This window comes from Schistocerca nitens, chromosome 1 (genome assembly GCF_023898315.1).
Source record: "Schistocerca nitens isolate TAMUIC-IGC-003100 chromosome 1, iqSchNite1.1, whole genome shotgun sequence".
NCBI lineage: Eukaryota > Metazoa > Arthropoda > Insecta > Orthoptera > Acrididae > Schistocerca > Schistocerca nitens.
The window spans coordinates 478,899,884-478,924,823 of NC_064614.1; the positions used below are offsets into that span (position 1 = coordinate 478,899,884).

A 24,940-nucleotide genomic window follows, 5' to 3' on the forward strand; every position below is an offset into this window, starting at 1 on the left:
ATCAGTAGCTTTGATGAACAAGCACCTATTACTGAGATACTTTGTGAAGTTGAGTGGGAAACCCTGGAGGGTAGATGGCATTCTAAGAGGAATTGTGGCTTGTACAGAGGCATATAAACAGTTGTTTTTCCCCTGATCCATTTGTGAGTGAAAAGGAAAAGAAATGACTAGCCACAATACACGGTACCATCTGCCATACACCATACGGTTGCTTGCAGAATAAGTTTGTTTGTATGTATGTATGTATGTATGTATGTATGTAGCTGTGGATGTAGAATGTGCTGAATTGAATTTCAAACACTCTCAGCAGTGACTCATGACGTAAAGACATGTGACACTGTTGATGGTGATCTGTCCTGTGGATGGGGATGTTAAGCTCCGTAGCCCCTCGTTGCTATTCAGGAGGAGCAGACTATGTGCCAGCAACAACCTTCACCCTCTCCCTGTGATCATCATCCAAAGGAAACATGACACCACACTACACACATCCATTACAGATACCTACATTTATCAGATACACGTAAACATACAATTTTCACAGCTCATGAAGGAAATGTATCATTTTGTGCAAAGGACAGAAAATTGGGTGGCTGAACCTGTCCTTCAGGGCCTCCCAGCCATCAGTGCTGTACAACTTTACTTTTTAACTGATTTGAATAACCACACACTTGTGGCCTAGAACAGGGTCTTCCTTTGGCTTTCATTGATCTGTAGAAATACATCATACAAAAAAAGTCATCCACTTTATCCTGCCATTTTTGCTTCACCAAACAAAATGCAAGCTTCAGCCACTTTGAGTGTATCTGGCTAAGTTTACGTCTGTCTCACAATATTGAAAATTGTGAAATTTACTTCAGGAAAGACACTGTAACTACACAAAACAAGTCATAGAAACAGTTGGCTTCTCAGTGCATTAAGTGACTGCACAAAATTAAATATATTGTTATCCCAAATAAAATCTGCCCCAGACCAAGACCTCAACAAAAACAGTTTAATTAAAGAGCAAAGTAACGCAATGGTAGCTTGCACTGAATATTGTCCAGTTGCTGGTCAAACAAAAACATTAGCAAAACTTTAATGTAAATTCCAAACTTGGCTGCAAATCTAATCTATGATTGCAGTGGTGACTCAGATATCACCATGCCAGTACAGCTTCATTTCCCCATATGATCTCATCTCATCAAATGATGCAGGTATATCTAACTCAATATGGAGGGTTACCATATACTGAATATTTAAAAAAAAAAAAAACACACACACACACACACCAAGTTTTTATTAAACAAAATCATTTGAAGCTATAATTGTTTGTTAGTTGCAACTATTACAGCGAAAATCCCCATTTTACAGAGAGGCCAAAGTGGATTATCTTACTGCTTCTTTTATATTTTCAAGTCACATTGCGGGAATTCTGTCTTCAGGTTCAATACACAGGTATATTTTTATGGATTCTTTAGCCACAATATTATGTTTGTACACACCCCAGGTTTCTGTGCCATAGAAAACCATGCCACAAGTAAATAACTTGTCAAATTTGTTTTTTAAGCAAACTTGAATGTTTGGTTACAGTTTCGTGTAAAAGGCCTTTTTCTGATTTGGTGCATCTGTCCACACTGCTCTGTACTGTGCCAGCCTATTTGTCTCTGAATAAGTATTTGAACTTATAATCATTTAAATCTGATTATTATAGTCAACCATTGGTCTCCCTCTACACACATCAGTATGGTACTGCCATGGAGATATTTCATTACATAAGTGAAAGGAAACCAATAATACTATCACTTTTGTTATCTCAGGACACTGACAGCAGTTTTCAGACATTTGAGTATTATTTACTTGGAAATAGTCTTCTTGGCAGACCATGAAATGCTGAGCTTTTTAAAAGTAAAGCAGATTACGACATCCCCGATTTACCTGCAGCAGTTTGTTGTTGGAAGGGTGATACATCTTAGATGTCTGCTAGTATGGACATGAGGCAAGACACAATAAAATACCCTCCAAGTATTTTGCAGACTATGCTAAAAATAAATCACTAACAGTAATTTTTGTTGGTAAAACAGCTGCTTACTTTGAAAGAAACCACAAAGATAAAAGAGGTGGAGGAGGAGGCGGCAATGACTGGATCTATAAATGTTCGTTTTCCCATACACATCGACTCATCACTATTTGAAAACCGGAAAATAGTATAAAGTAAAACGTCAGCATGAAACTCCTTACGTAATTAAAAACATTTTTTGTCTCAATAAATTCGAGAATGTTGTACTGTTATAGAAAATGATAACTTTTACTCAAAGTAATGAAATAATGATTGAGGATGATTAAAGAGGACAAACATCTTATGGATTTTCTTGATCTATGAAAATCTAACAATGTGGTAATGAAAATGGGAAAGGACAAAGAAATGAGATTAAAAGGACACTTAATTCTTTAATTAAATAAGTACAAATATATGCTAAAAATGTGAACAAAAGGTAAACGAAATCATCGTTAAACCTAGTAATCACAAAGAGAAAATGAATTGACGTAAGATATGTGTGCTCTGTTATGTGGAGAAATGAAACTGAATTCAGTCTCATGAGAGGTTAATTTTAGTAATGACAATTTATCCAAACTTTCGATGTTGTAGAAGGACTGTAATTAGTTAAGTAAGTTATTTTACTTGAAACCTTTCATGTTAGTGGGGGGGATCTATGATGTAATATACTGTTCCACCTCTTCCTCTCAATGAGATGAAAGATGTTCATATAAAAACACTGTTTAGGTAGTTACCATGCAAAGAATTTTCCAGTGTGAACATACTGATTTGACCAATGTGCAGCGAGACACATGAGCACAGAACATCACTAAGGCGTGACACCTATTGGGTGTCTTCATATGCTGTGAAGGGATCTCTTAGGCTTTGGCAACAAGGCTTGGCAATGTTTTGAAATGCTGACTAAAATTATAGTGCCCAGAGACAGTTGAAAGAAGCTGCTCTGCTCTGTTCTGATAAATACGAGACCTGTCCACCAAATATTGAAATTGTTATATAAGAGCAACAGAATACAGATGTGAGCTATCTTACAGTCCTCTATCCTCTTCAGATGAAGAAGAAGTCACACAGTACTAGTAGTGTCACTACATAGCAGATCCACAGCTTCAAGAAAATAATCAGGGTAACCGTTCCCATGAAAAGCATCAGGGTGACCGATCGTTAGTGAAGTTGTAGACACACCCATAGCTGAGCCGTTTTAACACTTCAATTCAATTACCTTTCACCTGCTCTGTGACACCTTTTCCTTCATTTTGTTATCTTTTTTCTCTCTTCACCATAGGCAGATCTCTCTCAACCTTGAGGTTCAGGGACTTCTCCCCCCTCCACCTCCCATTTCCAACCAAACCCGTTTTCCTTGCTGAAGAAGCAAAATATGGATAAAATGCTAGAAGTATTATTTTATTTGTCAAGTATTTCTGTAAGCAGTACTGTCCAGCCTTTCTGTAACTTCAATAGAAAACCGCATCATAATAGAGTGATTTATTTTTTAATTTTGGATCATCTCTAGTCTATACTGAAATTACACTGCTCACTATATTTTATTATTTCTGTTTACCACATGTACATTAAATACAGGTCTATATACATTCAAATTGTAACATCTCACTTTCATGTATCTATGACAGTAAAATTTCAAATTCTTTGCACAGTGCTTCTCCAGCAGAACCTGCTTTTCTGCTGATATCAAAGGCTGCTTTGTTATTTCCCAGTGAGAAAAGTACTCTTGAGAAGTCCAGCTGTACTGCCGTAATTACAGACTGTAAATTTGGTTAAGGAACTTAAAAAAATAATGTAGTCCAGGGCTTCACAACATATGTGCTCACAGAGCAAGCTGTGAGCAGAGCAGCAAGGCGCGAGCACGGAGCAGCGCGAGCACGTTACCCCCACTACCGGACCAGAGCGGAGAGTGGGGATAGTCACGTGGGGTACACAACAGCTGCCGCCAGTCAGTGTAAATACACGGCCACCTGCAGGGATATCGCTCACGAATTATTACTGCAACAAATGAAACAAAGAAAGGAGAATGTACACGTGCCTCATAATTTTATTAGCTTAGTGTATGCCTCTACCATCTGTAGACACTGAAACTAAAGAATTCCACGACAATCCTATATTTTCAACACTTTCTTCAACACTACTTAAAATATCACCTCCGGTTGTAGTGTTCTTCATGGCTACTACATCGAGGAGCTCCTCCCTCACCTGAAGATCTCTGTTAACACCTCTAATAAATATGGCAAGCTGTGCTGTTCCAGTGATATCAACACTTTCGTCCAGAGCTGGAGAATACGCCATAAAATCTTTACAGATATTTGCAAGCTGGCTCTGGACGTCGTCTGCCATGTCCTGTATGCGACGCATAATGGTCATGTTAGATAATGGCACAATCAGAAACTGTTCAACTTGAGATGGACACAAATGTTCCGCTGCAGCTACCAAACATTCTTTTATTAAATCGCCATCAGTTAAGGGGCGCAGGGATTTTGCTAAAAGCAAAGCAATTTTGTAACCCACTCTGAGAGCTGCCTCAGTTGATTTTTCTTCGTCGTCCAGATCTTCTTCGGATAGCTTCCTTTTAAGTTTAATAACTTTCTGTGCACGATCTGGTCAATCACATTTTCCACGTCCGTAGTCTTTCGCGTGGTACGACATATAATGTTGCTGCAAATTAAATTTCGTAAAAGAATTCAGCGTTTTGTGACATACTAATCATTTTGCAACACCATCTTTTTCAGTAAACAGATACAGTTCCTCCCAATGGGGACTGAACTGCGAAAGCATGGTTCGGGTTACACAACGGTGACTTAACATGATTCTTAACCAGCGAAGTGACTGTTACGAGCTGATCATAGTACTTTAAACGTTACACAGTCGGCGCGAATTCAATAGGCACGCTGCAGCCCTATTCAAACATGCGCGCGCATTTCCCCTCCCTCCCCACTCCGTGACCTTGCACCTGCCTGAGCAGACGCGAGTACTCGTGCTCAAAACCGGCCAGTTGTTAAGCCCTGATGTAGTCCTTTCAAACACACACACACACACACACACACACACAATATTTTGCATTTGATTACTCTAAGTTCTAATTAAAATGTTGCGGAAAAAGGATATCAGAGGGCAATGGTACTCCAAAGTCTCTGCAAGCACACAAGAGTAGAGCAGCTTGAACTGGTCTGTGCAAGGTTAGAAGCAGCTCCACAACACGCGGAAATTCTCCCAGTGACAGATACACCAATAGAGCTTTATTCTGTAACATTTAAGCATACGACAAAGTATAGTGAGGTTGATGCAATCACTTGAAGTTACTGCACTTACTCAACATTGAATAAATATACTCTCTTCACTTCATCAAACAAACACTGCACACATTAAATGCTAAGGCATCTGGAATGAGAAATTGTAAGAACAATTTTGTCATTTTCAAATTTAAAACATACAATAAACAATGAGGTATAATGTATGATACATGAATTTTTGCACTGTCACTTTATTTCGAGGAAAATGTCATCCACCAATCTACGAACTACATTTTATGGTAACATCAAGTGAAATTATGAAGATTATATTAGACTTGGCTATAATCTTGGAAATGTTCAGATTCAATCATTATCCCTGTCATCAAACAGAAATTTTGATTATTTATAGTATATTTTCCAGATTAAAGTTTAGATAATTACATTATTTTCCCTGTAAGTGATGCTTTTATCACCCATATTCTGAAAGAGAGTGATGATAACAATGGAAACCCTCAGAATTAAGCACCCCACACAAAAAAATTATCACCACCGCAGATATCATGCTGATATCATATAACATTTCTAGCCTTGTTAATAGCCACAAGTCAGGAAGGAAAAGAGGCCCCAAGTTTCTTCAGGTACGCCATACTGAGCTGAAGTCACTCACTGATGACTGGATTCTGTAGAGCTATCAAATTGTGTGGATGTTGATTGCTGATCTAAATACGTCCAAATATTTTTTATGGGATTAATATCAGGTAATTTAATAATGTAGTGTTGGCTAAATTAGAAACGTATTTGTGCGGTCCTTTGAACAATGCCATTTTTAAGGTTCCTTATATTGTTACATAACAATATGAAGCATGGTAGCACCTGTCAGTAGCACTGTTTAAGGCTCACACAGCAGTAGCTGGTGAGTTTGCTTTCATGTAAGGCGTATGCTTGCCTGTGAATTCTTCATCTGTATCATTTGTGTTGAAAAATCATATGGCAGAGGTTGCAATATTAATGGTGTATTATGTTAAATGCTGGAATGCGAAAGTTTGTGCTGTTAAGTGCTACCCGTTAATAAATCAACACAAAGCACCAACTTGAAAGGTAAAATGCTGCATAGCAATGATTTCATAGTTTGTGTAAATGGTGCGAATGATGTGGGAAGCAATGAAGCTGGTGTCTGCATTGAAGCTCTGAAGAATTTCCTTGAAGAAAATAAGCAGAAAAACACGACTGCCACTACTGTCCCGCATCGGTATGATCTGATCAACAACTTGTGTGTAAATAAGAAAAACAAATATTATAATTAAGGCACTATGGAAATTGTTCAATTTCAGATATAGGAAAGTTGGATAGAGGTCATCACACAACGGATTTCCATTTGATGTATGCAGGTGAACGTTATTTGTGTGAAAAATTAAATCAAATAATAAAAGAAAGGATCAAATTGAAAAGCCTTATATATAAAGACAGTTCGTTCACAAGTGAAAGTAGTCCTACAGAAACTTTTTTAGAGTAAAACAGCCTTCACCACATATAGGTGGATGCGAAGTACTTGACAACAACATCATAAATGACAGTAAACTCAAAATAATATCACAAAACATCAAATATATTACCAACAAAATAGAACAAATTGACGAATTTTTAAGTGTTAGTAGTCCTAATATTTATCTTGTGAATGAACCAGGGTGCAAAACTAAAGAAGTGAGTAACATTAATTTAAGTAATTATAAAACAGCCGGTGTCTATTGTAGGAAACAACAAAAAGGTGGGGTGTTGGTATTTATGTCAAAATTAATGTCCAGTGCAAAAAAAATTGATTGGATAGATAAACTTGCATGTAAGATGGTTTTTGAAATAGCTGCAATAAGAATAAAGCTTAGAAATAGCAGTCTGTACTGATCTAACAGTAACATGAAAGAATTTTTCTGTCATTTAGAGGAACTAGTTGACAAACTCTCACCTCATAAAAAACAGACTGTAATAGTAGGGGATGTGAACATAAACTCCTTAACTAATAGTATAAATTATCTTAGATATATTGATATATTACAGTCCTATAATTACACCCATTTGAATTCAACACCAACAAGAATTACACGTGACTCTCAGACATGCATTGACCATGTTATTACAAACTTAAGAAAGGAAGACCTTGTAGTTAGAACTGTTGAGAATTACATTTCAGATCATAGTGCATTAGTCTTAGAGCTTCTTACAGACAAAGAAATAGTATCTAACAGGGACCTATTTACCTATAAAAGAAAGTTTGACTATCATACATTAAAGGAAGCCCTGGCACACACAAATTGGCATCAGGTAGGCCTATACGGAATAGAAGATATCAATGAGAAGTGGGACAAATGTTATACAACATTAACCTATTGTCTTAATCAAGTGTGCCCAGTGGCCAAAATACTAAAGAAAACTGACAGTTCCAGGAATATTAAATTTCCCCAAACATGATAAAATTAAAGGAAGATATGAAGGACTTATATATTGTTTTCAGACACACCAAACTGCAGTACTTCCAACCTAAATACAAAGCCTGTAGAAAAACCTACAGGGAAGCACTTACGATATTAAAAGCACAGATGTATGCTGAACAGATGAGGCAATCTAGTAATGTTATGCAAACGGTGTGGCGTATAGAAAATAAGGAAAGAGGAGGGAGCGACAATGCAGTGTGCAATAACATAATAATAAGTGGCAATGAAATATTGCTGAGTGACCCAAAGGAAGTATGTGAGAGATTCATAGACCAGTTTTGTACGATGAGTAGGGAGGATGTGATCGACCCACCACAGGTGCTAAATCTCAGTGATGGCAGTAATTCATTCTTCCTGAGATGTGTTACAGAGTTGGAAATTCCCGACTGAAAAGCAAGTACGTTCAATGGCTGGGATAACATCTCAGTGAAATTTCTGAAAGAATGTAGTAATGAATTAATAAAGCCACTACAACATTTAATAAACAGCTCTTTCAGTCAGAGGTCATTTCCTGACCTGTTGAAAGTCACTGAAATAAGACCAGTGCATAAAAGGGGAAAACCACAGATATCCAAAATTATAGGCTTATTTCATTGACATCAGTACTTGGTAAGCTGTTAGAAAGGTTACTTCTTGATCAACTATAATCATTTTTCTGTAAGTACAATGTATCAAAAAACTGTCAGCATGGTTCCAGGAAGGGCCAGTCTACAATAACAGCTGTAGCTACCTTTTTGCAAGGTGTATTGAATAAACTTGATGAAAGAAACAAAGTTATTGGCACCTTTTTAGACCTATCCAAGGCTTTTGATTCTGTAAGTAATTCTGTTATTCTACATAAATCAGAAACTTATGCAGTCAGAGGAGTAGCATTAGATCTGCTAAGATCATACCTTGCTGACAGGAGATAATGTGTAAAGCTGTATTATACAACTGGGAGACATACACAAACAGTAAAACGATCTTACAGAATTCTTAACCGTGGAATCGCTCAGGGAAGCATTATCAGACCTTTTTTGTTTATTGTGTACACCAATGGTATAATAGTTTCACAAAATTCAAACATACAGGGTGGCCCACGAAATGTGTTACCATTTTGTTTTTGAATATAAACTTTATTGTCAATACAATCTGAAAGGAACAAATACTACAACGAAGAGTCGTCCATGGAGATTAGTTCTAACTCATCACATGCTCAATATTTCCACAATTTCGTTTCCTAACTTCCTTCAAATGAACACTGAAGTTAGTGATTACCCTACGGAACATGTTTTCCGTAATTTCGCTGCAAGCTTCAAGAATAAGTCTTCTGAGCTCCATTAAATGACGAGGACGTTTCGGGAAAATTTTGTCTTCTAGATACCCCCAAAGAAAAGTCACATGTCTGGACTATTGGGGGGGGGGGGGGGAGGCAATTTTGTCCGTCATTGAAGTGACCTGGAAACCTGAGCGAAATGATCCGCATGTCGCAATGCTCATGTAAAAACTCCAACACAGTGTTTGCAGTATGTGGCCTTGATCCATCTTGCATGAACCACTGCTTGTTGAAGCACAAGGCAGTAGCAAGAAGCTGTGGAATGAAGCTATTGCGAAGCATGCTCAACTAACGCTCGCTGTTCACAGTTTCTTCAAAGAAAAAGGGTCCAATAAGTCGGTGACTGGAAATTGCTGCCCACGCTGTAATCCTCGGAGCATAATGTTGTTGTTCATGAAGCACTTGTGGGTTTTCAGTGGCCCAAAAGCATACATTGTGTTTGTTAACCACACCGTCTAAATGAAAATGCGCCTCGTCTGAAAACCAAACGTTGTTGAGAGTTTCTTCCCTATAGCAAACAGTAGTCTCTGCTGCTTGTGTTCTTCAGTGAGCGTCTGTGCACAGGTCATCTTGTATGGGTACATATGGAGGTCACCTTTAAGAATGCGTTGAACGGACCGTCTGGATATTCCCAGTTGCACTGCTGCCGTTATACACGATTTCCTGGACTTCTCTGTACAGCAACTCATACTGCTTCAACATTATTCGGTGAACAAACAGGCTTAGGCCGAGGTCGCTTCGCTTCCAATACTGTTTATTCCTGTACAAATTTATCGTACAACCTGTGGATGGTCTTTTCGCAAGGGACTCATCGTGTGTTAAACTGTTATCGAAAACGCCTCTGAGTCACAACAAGGTTTTTGGTTTCATGAAAAAGTAATACAATTGCCTATTGTTGCTGTGTCGTCAGTCTGCCATTGCTGCTTACTAGTCTCCTAGCGGCAGTATTGTGAATTACATGTCATTTCGTAACTCATTTGTTTTTCCAAGCTCTGCTGGTACTGCTGTTGAGATCCCAGCGGGATATTTAATGTGCGTCGTAAATTGTGAAAGAAACAATTGGTAACACATTTCCTGCGCCACCCTGTAGTAAATTATACTGATGATACCTCCTTCATAAGTTGGGGCTCTACAAAACAGTTACCAGTGCAAAATAATGCAGATAACATCAGCCTCATCACAAAAAATCTCACTAAAAACAAATTGGCATAAAATAAGGGCAAGACAATTCTGGTGGAGTTTCTGCTTAATTATAAATCAAGGCAAGTGGATACAGAACCAGAGCTATCAGTTGAAACAATTGATAAACATAAATTGTAAAAGAAAATATTAAGCACAGTGTAATCAATAGTGAAATCTATAATTATAATACAAGAAGAAGAGAGTGTTACCACATAAAATTTAGAATAAAAGAGCAACAGATGATAGTCCATTTTCTGCTGGAAGACACTTTTATAACAGATTGCTAAATAATATAAAATTGTTAAAAGGAAACATGTTTAAGACAAAATTAAAGCAACTGTTAATTGATAAATGCTTGTAATCCATCTAAGATTTCTAATGTTATTTTGTAGAATTTATTTTTACTTCTAAACTCTTTTTAACGTTCTCATGTAAATGGACTTTGTCCACAACTATTAAATTATTATGGCCAAATAAAGCATTTATTTATCATTATTATTTATTTATACATTTATGATGTAACACATTGATCACTATTAGTGATAACATGAAACAATAGTGACTAGTTCCATACTCTAACCTGATGACAAGATTCCTTTCTGACCTGGAATATAGTAACTAAATACCATGTGACTGCAAGTATAGAACAATGCGATCATATGTTGTGGATCTGACAATGATAAATGTGACAAAGGACTTTGAATATCACACCATCTTCGGACTGAGCCCATCCCCTACAGTAGCAAAAGAAAACATGTGGCATGTTTACAAGCAAATGCTTCACAGCACCTAAACAATTCATCAAGACTTGTGTTGGATAGAATTTTGTGAATTATATAGACAGTGAACTTTTGTTGTGATTAAAGTACTTTTAATTGTGCTACAGAATAACTCAAACTGTAAAGGATGATTCTGTAGGAGAGAACGTCATAAAAACCAAAAATACTCAAATTAGATTCGCTGCAGAATTTGATTCAAATGGAATAATAGGGAGGGTATGAGACAGGTAAAATGAGAGATATGATCTTTGTCATTTAAGTTTTTACGAATGTCCTCTGGATAGGTGGGATTATGGAGATGCGACATTACTAATATTTTAAAATTTGTCACTTGTTATTCTTAAAACAATGGCATATAATAACTTGGCCCAGTAGTTTGTTTATGACAAGCATTTAAAGAGATAGTATTGTGAAAAAATGGCACTTCAAAGGATGAATTTTATGATTTTTGTGAAAGTTAAATCAACAATAACCCCTCAATAAGCTTTGTACATTTTTTGCTGATCAATTGCCTTCAGATAAGACTATTTGAAATTGGTTTGCAGGATTTCATCATGGTCATGGGATGAATTTCACGACAGTCTACCAAAAATAGTTGTTCCAAACATCAACACTGTGCTCTACATGACTAAAAAGGATCGGCATGTTATTTGCAGTCAGACAGAGGCAACCTTTGGCACATTGAAGACTGCACAACATTTGATATCTGTGTAAACATTTTGCTGTAAGAAAAAAAAAACTGTTTCTAATTGGCTCCATATAATTTATTCAAAGCTCTAAATCAGGCTCATGTCAATTGGTGTAAGGAAATGTTCAAAAAATTTGAAAAAAATTCACAACTGTTAACAGAAGACAAAACTTGGATGCATTCATATGGGCAGCAGTACAATCAACTCTTTGGGGGTTGCAAGATGAGCCAACATGAACAAAAGTGGTTTGTTCATGAAGCACATCCAAGAAAATGATCACCTGTATCTGTAGTTTCACTACAAAGCTGTCGAACAGCACATCAGATTAATCTCTCTTTGCCCATATTAACCCAATTTGTCATGAAAGGTCTTCTTTACATATAGACTTTATTTAGAGAAACATTAAAATGATTTGTACCAAAAACATGTTTTTCTCTCATTATTTTTCTAAAAACTTAAAAACACAGCCATCATTAGTGGAAGAGGATGAAAACAGAAAAAAATCAGAGAAGAAAAGAAAATACAAAGTAATAAGGGGGCTGAAACACACACAAAAAATAAGACATAACTACAAATTAGGTCAGGGATGTAGTTAGAGAAAAGTACATGCTTTGGAATGAGTCTTCACTAATGAAAGCTGTGGAATGAGTCCCCATTCATGAAATGAGTATTCATTTATGGAATTCTTAAGAATTGGGTGATAGTATGTACATGGCTGGATTAGTTGAACAATGGATCAAGTCAGTGTGTGTTACCAGAACGGACTGTTCACCTTCCTCTATTTATCCTACGATAAACTTTGAGATTTGAGTGTTTGAGTGAATTCATGCAAGATGTGCACTATTTCTCAAATGACAAATCCCTCAAGAGGTATTTCTCACCATTGTTACAGCTGTAGCATGTAGTATTAAGACAGTGAGAGAAATAATGAATGAATGACAAAATACCTTTATGGCTAGAGGAAACAAAATGTATTTCATCTTCACCAGAAATTCATTAAATCATAGTCATAGTTCAGAAGGTAGAATAACTAAGCTTGCTGTATATAAAATATAGCATGAAAGGAATTGTAACTACCACTTATGGGACAAAAAGATGGTCTTCATTGATGTACAGATTAACATGGAAAAAATTACAGGTACTGGAACAGCAGTACATAACTTTGATTTGAAAAAGTAAGTTTAGCTACTGCAAGAGTCACTGTGACAAAGATATGAGCAATAAAACTGAACTAGAGAAAGAGGAAAGAGTTCTAGAATGTCAGAGAAAAGTAATTCCTCTCCCTTTCTACATTGGCAAGGCTGGTTGTGCAAAAGATGGGGAGAGGGAACTGAAAAGGATTTTTAGAAGAACGATAAAAGAAAAGAGACTGCGGCAACTCATGCATGGATCATTTTAAGATATCACAATCATTTCTTTCTACAATATATGATACTGATAGATCATGACAACCACTGATAAATGAATGCAGGTGCAGGTGTAAAATCCTACCAAGGACAAGAGGCTTTTGTGGAGTAGCAATGTCAATGAAATTTATAAGTGCAGAATTAAGTGAATGAGGACAAGAGACTGGACTTCTTGGAACTAATCAAAAAGCTGGAGAAAGCAACTGCAAAAACATGCACTTGTATATGCTAACACATATTCAACATCATTCCAACCACAATCATTCATTAGATGCATTTGTTCATATTTTACAGTTTCACAACAAATTAGTCTAAATGAGGGTTTAATTTGTCATACGTTAAAATCATGGATGCACAGAAAACATTTTCCACAACGACAATATTTGCATTTGTTTTCTATGCATTCTGCCCTTAAAGGCCAAATTCTACAGCCATAGTTAAAATGGTAATGTACATTTAAGTGGTTAATCAAGGTATATGATTTGAAATAAGATGTGCATAAATAACACATTTCCAGTGATAAGCAATTATATCTATGCTAAAGCATCCATAAATAAATTAGTTATGATCATTTTCTGCAAACAGATGGAAACCCAGCTACTGAGACAATCACAGTCAAAAAATCTAAAAGTGCTCAAAAAATGCTTTAGGACAAACTCATGACCTGCCCAGTCCTCCCTGCCCCAATTAAAACTTCTTTCTTGGTACTCTTTTTAGAAGATGAAATTGCTATCTACAGCTATCTGCATAATGGAGTTACAGTAAACTTGAATTCTCTGTGCAGTTCAGCAGAGCATGCTGTGTCTTCAGTCATGAGGAGGACATTATAACTTCTACACACTGTACACTGTTTAGTTTCCCAACATGCCTCAAAAGGTCATTTCAAGCTTAGATCATGTGCGCATAATTAATCATTAAATTCATCATGGTAAGTTGCTCACCAAACTGGTGAATAGTGCAATGACATAATTCGAACCATTACAGTGGGACACAAAATTTTGAGGATTTGCCTCTTAGTGTTCACTAGCAGTCAACAACACCAGCTGAAGACTGCATACTACAAAGTGTGTTTGTATATACTGTGAGGAAAATGCAACAGAACAGCATGCTGCCTTTTTGGATGCAAAGGTGACCCAGATAGTTGCAACTGTCTCCACATGATCAATTTGGGCTTTAGGCACTTGTATGAACAACAGTAGAAACAACCCAACGCCAGGTTGTGAAAAGCAGGTGTGCTTGGTAATGCCTGGAATGGAATCTGGATCATTAACTGGAAGCTGTCTTCACCCACAGGTGCAAGATCTGTCAGACTCCTGATGATCAATGCAGATTAATGTGGTGGTGGCGAGAACGAATGCATGTCTCAGGGCATGCAGTCCTACTTAGTTTGGCAGAGAGGTGGATAAATCATGTTTTGGGCTGGTATCACGTTAGATACCTCTCGTCACTATAGAAGGTAATTTTAGGGCTGAGCAGTATCAGGATAAGATCCTCCGACCTAATGTCCAGCCCTACAATAAACATTCTAGGAACAAGTTCATCCTTCAAGACAGTAATGTACGAGCACACTATTCCCATCATGTAATCACTTTTGTCCAGTACCAGCAGAAATCAACTGAATAGAACGCTGATATTAACTCAAATGAGCATGCTTGGGGCCAACTGAAACCTGCAGCGAATCCTTGTAGGATAGGAACTGTCTTCACACATTGGACGACCTAGGTAGGGCTGCTGTTGCAGAGTGGGACAAGCTAGAGCAGCAATGTCTTGGTTGCCTTGTGGACAGCATGCCACATATAATTCAAGTGTGTTAGAATAGACAAAGTGGAGCAGCATGGTGGTCAATGTTATCAACCAGCAGACTTCTATTTTACAGATGTGCAAGGTGTACACTTTGTAACACCTCCGATTTATCCCGAGCTGATCTGATCGAATACCAGCCCAATATTTATTATAAATATGACAGTGTACCTAATGGGGCTGGTAATCGGAATTGACTGCTACGGAAGTTGTTACTTTCCAGTTCATCCTGTTCAATACTGTGATAATGAAATGTCTGGTAACAAGAAAAACACCAACACAGTTTCACTAATTACGAACCTATATTCGCCTCAAAAAACACAAAAAAGGAGACAGCCACTGCCTTCGTCATACATATCTAATTATGGCTAATCTCGGCACAGGCTTCTTCATTTTCCATTATCGTCACACGCTAATCCATCACTGCATCCAACACTGCAATCCAAGGTGATACCGGGGTAGACGCGAAACCAAATATCGGCCCTAGAAATGTCACTGATCACTTACGTAATAATACTTCTTCACCTTCCCGGTATTATTCTAGTACAAAGGGGTCTAACCACGGCGATGGCGACTCCCTTCTCCGTTAAAGCCTTGTATTTCAGCAAACACCTCCACACACCTCTACCCGCAACATGGCACTCGCTCAACTCCACACTCACTCTCGCAACACAACACAATCGATTGTTCGCCCTATCGACCTATGCCGAGTGCAAATTTATAGTAAGGGCCTACTGACCCCTTACAACTTTCAAACAGAATGTCTTTATTCTGGATATTTTTGTTTCTAATTCACAATTATTTTTTCAGTTTCATAAGAGTTGTTCTTTCATTTTTGTTCCCCCTGAATCAAAACTAATGCATGTCCAAAGATATGCAGGTGGTGCAAAAATTTTTTGAATAATTTAGAGAATTTATCAGAACTGTTTTACACATGTCCCTCTTGCTCCATAACCAAAGCCTCAGCATAAAATTTTTTTATCAACAAAATCACAAACACATTTCCACATTCCTATTTAATTTGAAGTAACCTAGCTAATTCCATGGTATCCATCATTCTCACCCACACAGCAGTGAGCAGTATCAGGGTAGGATCCTCCAGCTTACTGTCCAGCCCTTATGTCTATCATAACAATAGATCTTAAACCAATGTTCTGTGGGTATTAAACATCTATTTTAGATCTTCTGATTCTTCTACAACTACCTTTGTATCTCTGGTAGGCATTCCATTTAATTCTTTTCTTAATCCCTATGCAGCAAAATTCTGTGGAGAGATGGTGTGCAGACTTCGAACGGATGGCATGTATGAGGGGAAATGGAGGACAAGAGAAGCTAAAATTGGTATACATTTTTTGACCAAATGTATGCAGACATTCTTTTGTAATTCATAATTCACCACTAGATGTCACAAAATGTGGAGCCACCAGCATAAAACTAGATGGGGCACATTGTGTTGCCAGTAGAAAAGCAGTAACACAAGAATGGGTCATTCGCAAGAGCTTGGTGATTTTGAACGTGGCCTAGGCACTGGATGTCACCCGAATAACAAATCCGGCAGGGACATTTCAAGCCTTCTAAAGCTGTTCAATTCAAGTGTTGGTGATGTGACTGTGAAAAGGGTATGCAAAGGAATGACCACAGGTAAACCAAGAAATGGTAGACCTCATGTACCCATAGACAAGTACCATCAAGCATTGTTGGGGGTGGTTGTAAAAATTCGCATGGAATCAGTGGAACAAATCACTCATGAGTTTTCAAATGCTACCAGCAGTCTAATCAGCACAAGGACTGCATGTAGGGAATTAAAAGGAATGGGGCAGAATAATCAAGTAGCTCCTCATAAGCCACACATTTCTGTAGTTAGTGGCAACCAAATCTTATGGTGATGTAAGAGCAACAACATTGGATAGCATATGACTGGGAAAGAGTAATGAATCATGCTGTACTCTGTGACAATCCGATGTAAGGGTTTGGATTTGACAAACACCTATAGAATATTCTCTACCACCATATGTAGGGTCAATGTGATGTACGGAGGTGATGTAACAGTATGGGTGGATTTTGCAAGGTTAGGTTGGGGTCCCTCTATTTCACTTAAGAAAATGATAAATGTGAAAAGATATAAAAACATTTTACTGCATTGTGTACTGTGTACAGCAGGGGAACAATTCAGGGGCAATGAGTGGTTTTATTAGCGTGACAATGCACCATCATAAAGCAGCATCTACAAGGCAAAGGTCTGCGGACAGTAAAATGGCCTGCCCTGTGTCCTGACCTGATCCCAATGGGACACCTTTAGGAAGAGTTACAATATCGACTTCACTCAAGAATCTAACACCTAACGTTAATAACTTTCCTGGTCTTTGGGGAAGAAGGAGCTGCCATTCCTCCACAGATAATAAGACATCATTGAAAGTGTCCACAGCATATTTATAACCATCACAAAGGCAGGTATGGTTGGTTGGCTGATTTGGGGAAGGGACCAAACAGCAAGATCATCGGTCAGATCAGATTATGGAAGGATGGGGAAGGAACTTGGCTGCGCCCTTTCAAAGGAACCATCCTGGCATTTGCCTGAAGTGATTTTGGGAAATCAAAACCTAAATCAGGATGGTCAGATGTGGATTTGAACAATCACCCTCTCGAATTAATGTCCATTAGCTAACCACTGCTTCAGCTTGCTCGGTTCACAGAGGACGGAAACACCCTATACTGATGTCCAGTAGTAGGTATCCAGATACTTTTGATCACTTAGTGTACTTCGGCTACATGCATGAGGCATACAAAACACATCTTTGCTTTCAAACAAAAGATCATCATCAATCAGTCAAATATTTAGCTGTCAGTAAAATGTAAAGAAAAGTATCCAGTGTTATTACACCACTTATTAAACATCATGTTTCACACGATACACATTCATTACCACCCTATATCAATAATATAAAATTTATGATTCACATTTAAAGCTATAGGAATCAGAGTCTCTGCACTATTAATGAAAAGTATGCTTAACATACAGAATTTGAAGCTGAATGAACGTGGAATTAATGTTTGCTGTTTGTAGTTTTCTGGGTACTTTTCATAAAAATCTTTCTTTCAGAAAGTTTATTCTACTTGAAGTAGAATAAGCCTCTTTACCAAAACAACTAATGGCATTAGTGCAACAAATATGAACAAAATATTGTTAAATCCCAGCTTTATGAACACAGAGGTTCCTCCATCTGTATGTGAAGGGAAAGATGGGAGAGTGGTATAGATGTGGAATGAAACACAAAGTAGACTGACAGGCATTAAGTTGTTGAAATAGGGACTTCAGAAAGTAACAATATTAAGAAAAGGAAAGTTGCCACTTACCAAATAGCACAGATGCTGAGTCGCAGATAGGCACAACAAAAGACTGTCACAAATAAATAAAGCTTTTGGCCATTATGGCCTTCGCCAAAAACACACACACACACACACACACACACACACACACACACACACAAACTCAACTCATACACATGACTGCAGTCTCAGGCAACTGAAATCACACTTCGAGCAGCAGAACCAGTGCATGACGGGTGTGGTGACTAGGTGGGGGTATGGAGGAGTCTGGGGCGGCAAGGGGGAGGGATAGTATGGTGGGGGTGGCAGGCAATGAAGTGCTGCAGGTTAAACAGAGGTCTGAGGAGAGGTGGGGAGGGGGAGGGGGGGGATAGTGGAAAAGGAGAGAAGTAAACAGACTGAGTGTGATGGTGGAATGATGGCTGTGTAGTGCTGGAATGGGAACAGGGAAGGGGCTGGATGGTTGAGGACAGTGACTAATGAAGGTTGAGGCCAGGAGGGTTACGGAAAAACAGGATGTAGTGCAGGCAAAGTTCCCACCTGCGCAAATCAGGAAAGCTGGTGTTGGTGGGACAGATCCATATGGCACAGGCTGTGAAGCAGTCATTGAAATGAAGGATGTCATATTTGGCAGCGTGTTCAGTAACTGTGCGACCACTTGTTTCTTGGCCACAGTTTGTCGATGGCCATTCATGTGGAGAGACAGCTTGTTGCTTGTCATGCTCACATAGAAAGCAGCACAGTGGTTGCAGCTTAGCTTGTAGATCACGAGACAGGTTTCACATGCAGCCCTGTTTTTGGTAGTTTGTGACCGGACTGGAGTAGGTGGGGGTTGGAGGATGTATAGCTATTACAGGGGTATGAGCGAAGATAGCTACTCAAACTGGTGGCACTAATGTAAATTTCGTGCAATTGTTTCAGCGTGATGATCGGCCTCATCTTAACGCAGCTGTTAGGCACGTTAACATGGAGCTGGGGAAGGCGCTGATGGCAGAGGGCATGGGTCACATCTCAGGGATGCCAGTTGGGTCGATCAGTACCTCAATAGGTATGGGAAGGGGAGGCTGGCAAAGCTTATAGGTGACAGTGTAGTGGGTGGCGGTGGGATCACTCATGGAAAAATTCCTGTAGTAGTTGGTGTTAGAGCTGCACTTTTCTTAGACTGAAGTCAGCTGATACGTATACCTGCTTAAAGGAAGTCCCTCTAACTAAGGGCTCACCTTCAGAGGATATAATATTTCCAAGTAGAGAAGGAATTAGCATATATCATCAAAATATAAGAGGTATTGGAGATCAAGTTTGTGAACTGCTTATAGATGTTGACTCTAAAATTATTGGTATATCAGTGCACCACTTAAATAATTTGACAATTCAGAGGCTTCCTTTATCAGGATACAGATTAGCTGCCTGTGTTTCAAGGAGTTCCTTGTGGTGTGGGGGAGTGGCTATGTACGTAAAAAACAGTATTCCATTTGAGTCCATAGACATATCACGGCACTGCACTGAACAGATATCTGAATGTTCTGCAGGAGCTGTTGAATTTAGTGAAACTAAACTTCTAATTGTTGCTGTTTACAGGCTCCCTAACTCTGACTTCAGAGCATTTCTGCTCAAGCTAGGAGGTTTCTTGAGTCCATTTGTAGGAAGTACCAGAAATTAATTATATGTGGTGACTTCAATATAAGTTTTGTATATGATGGTGCAAGAAAACGGATGTTAGTAGATCTCATAAATTCAAATGATCTGATGCAAACTGGTCTCCCCCCCCCCCCAAAAAAAAAACTAGCTGCAGGGGAACAGTAGCACAGCCATAGACAATATTTTTATTCATTCTTCATTAACAGATGGGCATTCTGTTGGTAAAAGGGTGAATGGTCTTTCAGACCACGATGCAGAAATTTTAACACTAATAGGCTTTAGTACTCAAACAAGTGTCACATTTACTTACAAACTACGTAGGAAAGTTAATCCAACAGCAATAGAGAGTTTTTTAAACCTTGTCTAGGAACAAGAGTGGCAGGGTGTTTATAACGTGGCTAACATAGATGATAAATATAATGCTTTCCTTAAGACATTTCTCACGCTCTTTGAGAGTTTCTTTCCAATAGAACGATCTAAACAGGGTACTATCAGTAATAGGCAGCCCGGGTGGCTGACTAGTGGGATAAGGACATCATGTAGAACAAAGCAGTAATTATGTCAAAATGTTATTTGGAAGGCAAAGAGTATGTGGTACGCAAATAGAATAGCTAATTCACAAGGTTAAAATTAAAACAATATGGTCAGTTGTGAAGGAAGTGTCTGGTCAGCAGCACAAACAATTCACAGTAAGAATATTTCTGTTACTGATAAATCAGATATATGTTCAGTATTTAACAATCATTTTCTGAGCATTGCTGGTGAATTAAATAAAAATTTAGTTTCTACAGCGAATCATATAACTTTCTTGGCAAATGCCTTTCCGAGATTGATGTCTGAAATACTCCTCTGGGACAAAGACAAGAGGGAGATTGAGTCAATAATTAAATCACTGAAGACTGAGGACTCTCATGGTTATGATGGAGTGCCTAGCAGAATATTAAAGTACTGTGCTGCACTTGTTAGCCCTGTATTTAGCCATATTTGTAATTTTTCCTTTATGAATGGTCAGTTTCCTGAACAATCACAGAACTCAGTAGTAAAGCCACTTTATAAAAAGGGATAATGTAGATAATTTTAGACCTACATATTTCTATGCCATCAGTTTTTGCTAAAGTTATTGAAAAGGCTGTGTATGTAAGGATAATTGATTATTTTATATCACACGATGTGCTATCAAATGTACAGTTCGGCTTTAGAAGTCATTTAACAACTGTAAATGCTATATTCTCTTTTTTCTGTGAGGTACTGGATGGTTTAAACAAAAGGTTTCAAAAGCTAAGCATATATTTTGATTTAACTAAGGCATTTGATTGTGTTCATCACAAAATATTGCTCCAGAAATTGGACGATTATGGAATACAGGGAGTAGCTCACAATTGGTTCACTTCTTACTTTAGCAACAGAAAGCAAAAGGTCATTATCTACAATGTCGAGAATGGCTGTGATGTGGGGTCTGAGTGGGATATGGTCAAGTGGAGCGTGCCCCAGGGATCAGTGTTGGGGCCACTCCTCTTCCTTATTTATATAAATGATATGCCCTCTAGTATTACGAGTAACTCTAAAATATTTCTGTTTGATGACGACACTAGCTTGATGGTAAAGAATGTTGTACACAACATTGGCTCAGTTTCAAACAGCGCAGTTCATGACCTAACTCCACTGCTTGCAGAAAATAAACTAACGCTAAATCACAGTAAGCCTCAGTTTTTACCGTTTCTAACACACAATTTAACAAAACTTGACATTTTAATTTCACAGAATGGGCATATGATTAGTGAAACTGAACAGTTCAAATTTCTAGGTGTTCAGATAGATAGTAAGCTGTTGTGGAAAGCTCATGTTCAGGATCTTGTTCAAAGACTTAATACTGCCTTTTTTATGATTCGAACAGTATCTGAAGTGAGTGATAGTTCGACACGAAAATTAGTCTACTTTGCTTCTTTTCATTCGCTTATGTTGTATGGTATTATATTTTGGGGTAACTCTTCCCATTCTAAAAGAATATTTTTGGCTCAGAAATGGATGGTTCGAGCAATAAATGATGTAAGTTCACAAACCTCTTGTCGACCCCTGTTCACGAGTCTGGGTATTTTGATATTGGCCTCTCAATATATATATTCCTTACTGTTATTTCTTGTTAACAATATTAACTTGTTTCCAAGAATAAGCAGCTTTCATTCAGTTAATACTTGGCAGAAATCAAACCTGCATTTGGATCGGACTTCCTTAAGTCTTGTGCTGAAAGGTGTGCAATATACTGCTGCATCCATTTTCAATAACCTACCACTCGAATTCAAAAATCTTCGCAGTAATCCACGCGCTTTCAAATTGAAACTGAAGAGTTTCCTCATGGGTCACTCCTCCTATTCTGTTGAGAAATTCCTTGAGAGATTAAGCTGATTCTTGTTGTATTGCTGATTGTGTTTCCTTAAAATTATGGATTGACTTTTTTTCAGGTTCATACACATTTATTCTTATCTGTTATTACTTGTCCTACAGAACTTGACATGTAAATAAATAAATAAACAAAATGAGGTAAGGATGGACGAGTGTATTGTGTAGGTTTGGTGGATGGCGGAATACCATTGTGGGAGGGGTGGGAAGGATAGTGAGTGGGATATTTCTCATTTCAGGGCACGATGAAAGGCAGTCAAAACCCTGGCAGAGGAAGTAATTCAGTTGCTCCAGTCCTGGGTGGAACTGAATTACATTCTCCACCAGGGTTTCAACTACCTTTTGTCGTGCCCTGAAATGAGAAATGTCCTACCCACTATCCTTCCCACTCCTCCCACAGTAGTATTCCGCCATCCATCAAACCTACATAATATACTTGTCCATCCTTACACAACCCCTGCTCCCAACCCCTTACCTCATCATTCATACTCCTGTAGGAGACCTAGATGCAAGACCTGTCCCATACATCCTTCCCCCACCGGTCACGAACATCACATATCCCATCAAAGGCAGGGCTACCTGTGAAACCAGTCATGTGATCTACAAGCTAAGCTGCAACCACTGTGCTGCATTCTAAGTGGGCATGACAACCAACAAGCTATCTCTCCGTATGAATGGCCACCGACAAATTGTGGCCAAGAAATAAGTGGACCATCCTGATGCTGAACACACTGCCAAACGTGACATCCTTCATTTCAATGACTGCTTCACAGCCTGTGCCATGTGGATCCTTCCCTCCAACACCAGCTTTTCTGAACAGCACAGGTGGGAATTCTTCCTACAACACATCCTATGTTCCCATAACCCTCCTGGCCTCAACCTTCGTTAGTCACTGTCCTCACCCATCCAGCATCTTCCCTTTTCCTATTCCAGCACTATACAGCCATCATTCCACGATCACACTCAGTCTTTTTACTTATCTCCTTTTCCACTACCCCCCCCTCCCCCGCCCCTCCTCTACCCTCTGTCTGACCTGCAGCACTAAACTTTCTGCCACACCCACCATACTATCCCTCTCCCTCCCCACCCCAGCATCCTCCTTACCCCTACCCAGTCACCACGCACATCATGCCCTGGTGCAGTTGCTCGCAGTGTGGTTTTAGTTGCCCAAGACTGCAGTCGTGTGTGTGAGTTGCGTTTGAGAGTGTGTGTTTGGTGTGTGCCTACGTCTATTGTTGGTGACGGCCTTAATGGCTGAAAGCTTTATTTATTTGTGACAGCCTTTTTGTTGTACCTATGTGTGACTCAGCACCTCCACTATATGGTGAATGGCAACTTCTCTTTTCATAATATTGTTCCATTCCATTCAGGATTTTCCATTGTTTGACTTCAGAAAATAAGTTACGCATGTTGTCTCCCACTAAGACCACTGTGCAACAGAGAGGCACATTGTAGAAGAGAGTAGATCTTCCAGGTTTCCTGCATACAGAGTTCTGCTGAGATGCACCACATCATGCGACGACTGAAATGGCACAGCAACTGGAAACTCCAAAGCTGAAGTACACTGGACAATATAATTCTTGTGGGGGAATCATCTAAAGTTTGCACAGATTCCCCATGAAATTATGGCAGTATACAGACCACATGCAATGTCAGTCCAGCTGCAGTGAAATTGTGGCAACGATCTGACCAAGGCCACACAGCCATGTGTGACATTGATGTTCTGTCATATTAACAGATTACAGTCTTAGTTCTGAATACTGTAAATAAAAAAATTGCTGGGGGGGAAAAAAAAGCGTATTTCCAAAGATAAAAGAAAGTGGGAGAGAAAAACAAGATATAAAAGGAAAATAAAATGTGAGAAACAGGAATAAGCTACAAAGAAAAAGGAGAAATGTTACTGGTAATATAGAATAGATAAAAAGGGTGAGACAAAATATCAAAATAAAATAGGACAAAGATGAACAAAGAAAAATGAATAACAGAATATGTTGGCAAAAGCTATATATGTATAAATCTCTATAGACACCCATCAATCAAATTGAATTCTTTTTTAATGTGATGGATAATTTTTCTTGTCATTTTGATAAATGCATGAAGTACAATATTTTACCACTAAATTTTCACCTATCTCAGTAATCTCTCCTCTCAATGCCCCCCCCCCCCCCCCTCCACTCCTCTCTCTCAAGAATAAATCATCTGGACTCCTTATTGCACTTGAGGAAGTAGCTATTGTAGAATAATACCTTCTGTGCTGAAGTCCAAAGATGATCTGCCCACTTGCGGAAAATCTCCTGCATCTCCTGCTGTGGTAATATGGCTTTGGCCAACCATACTGCTTGCTCCCACATACTGTATGAGAGCAGGTAACGGCAAGCATCCAGGCCTTTACCGATGAGGCACAGTAATTGTATGCCTTCACCAATATTTCCATTGGCAATTAGATTAGTGGCCACAAGTTTTATAGTGCTTTGTGCTGCTCCTGTTGACTGTATTGTAGAAACAAGGCAGGCCCTAAAGAATTAAAATGTAATCATTCTTTTATCCTCTGATTAGTGAATCATAAAAGAATTACTCATAAATGAAAATTTACATAATAAATTTCTGACAATGGATAACTTTAATTTTATAATGTGTGTTATTTTCACAG

General features: G+C 38.5%; 1 protein-coding gene across 1 annotated transcript in view; it reads right to left on the bottom strand.

Moving 5' to 3' along the window:
* Nucleotides 1-3,554: 3,554 nt before the first annotated feature.
* The window catches only part of LOC126252119 (WD repeat-containing protein 11-like), a 226,656-nt gene continuing 205,270 nt past the window's right edge, over nucleotides 3,555-24,940 (bottom strand). Inside the window, exons 22-24 of the mRNA XM_049952988.1 lie at nucleotides 24,537-24,804; nucleotides 5,146-5,282; nucleotides 3,555-3,793 (exon numbers count right to left, since the gene is read on the bottom strand). Coding sequence (XP_049808945.1) covers nucleotides 3,652-3,793; nucleotides 5,146-5,282; nucleotides 24,537-24,804 — 547 coding nt within the window. The 3' untranslated portion in view covers nucleotides 3,555-3,651. The remainder of the gene's footprint in view (nucleotides 3,794-5,145; nucleotides 5,283-24,536; nucleotides 24,805-24,940) is intronic.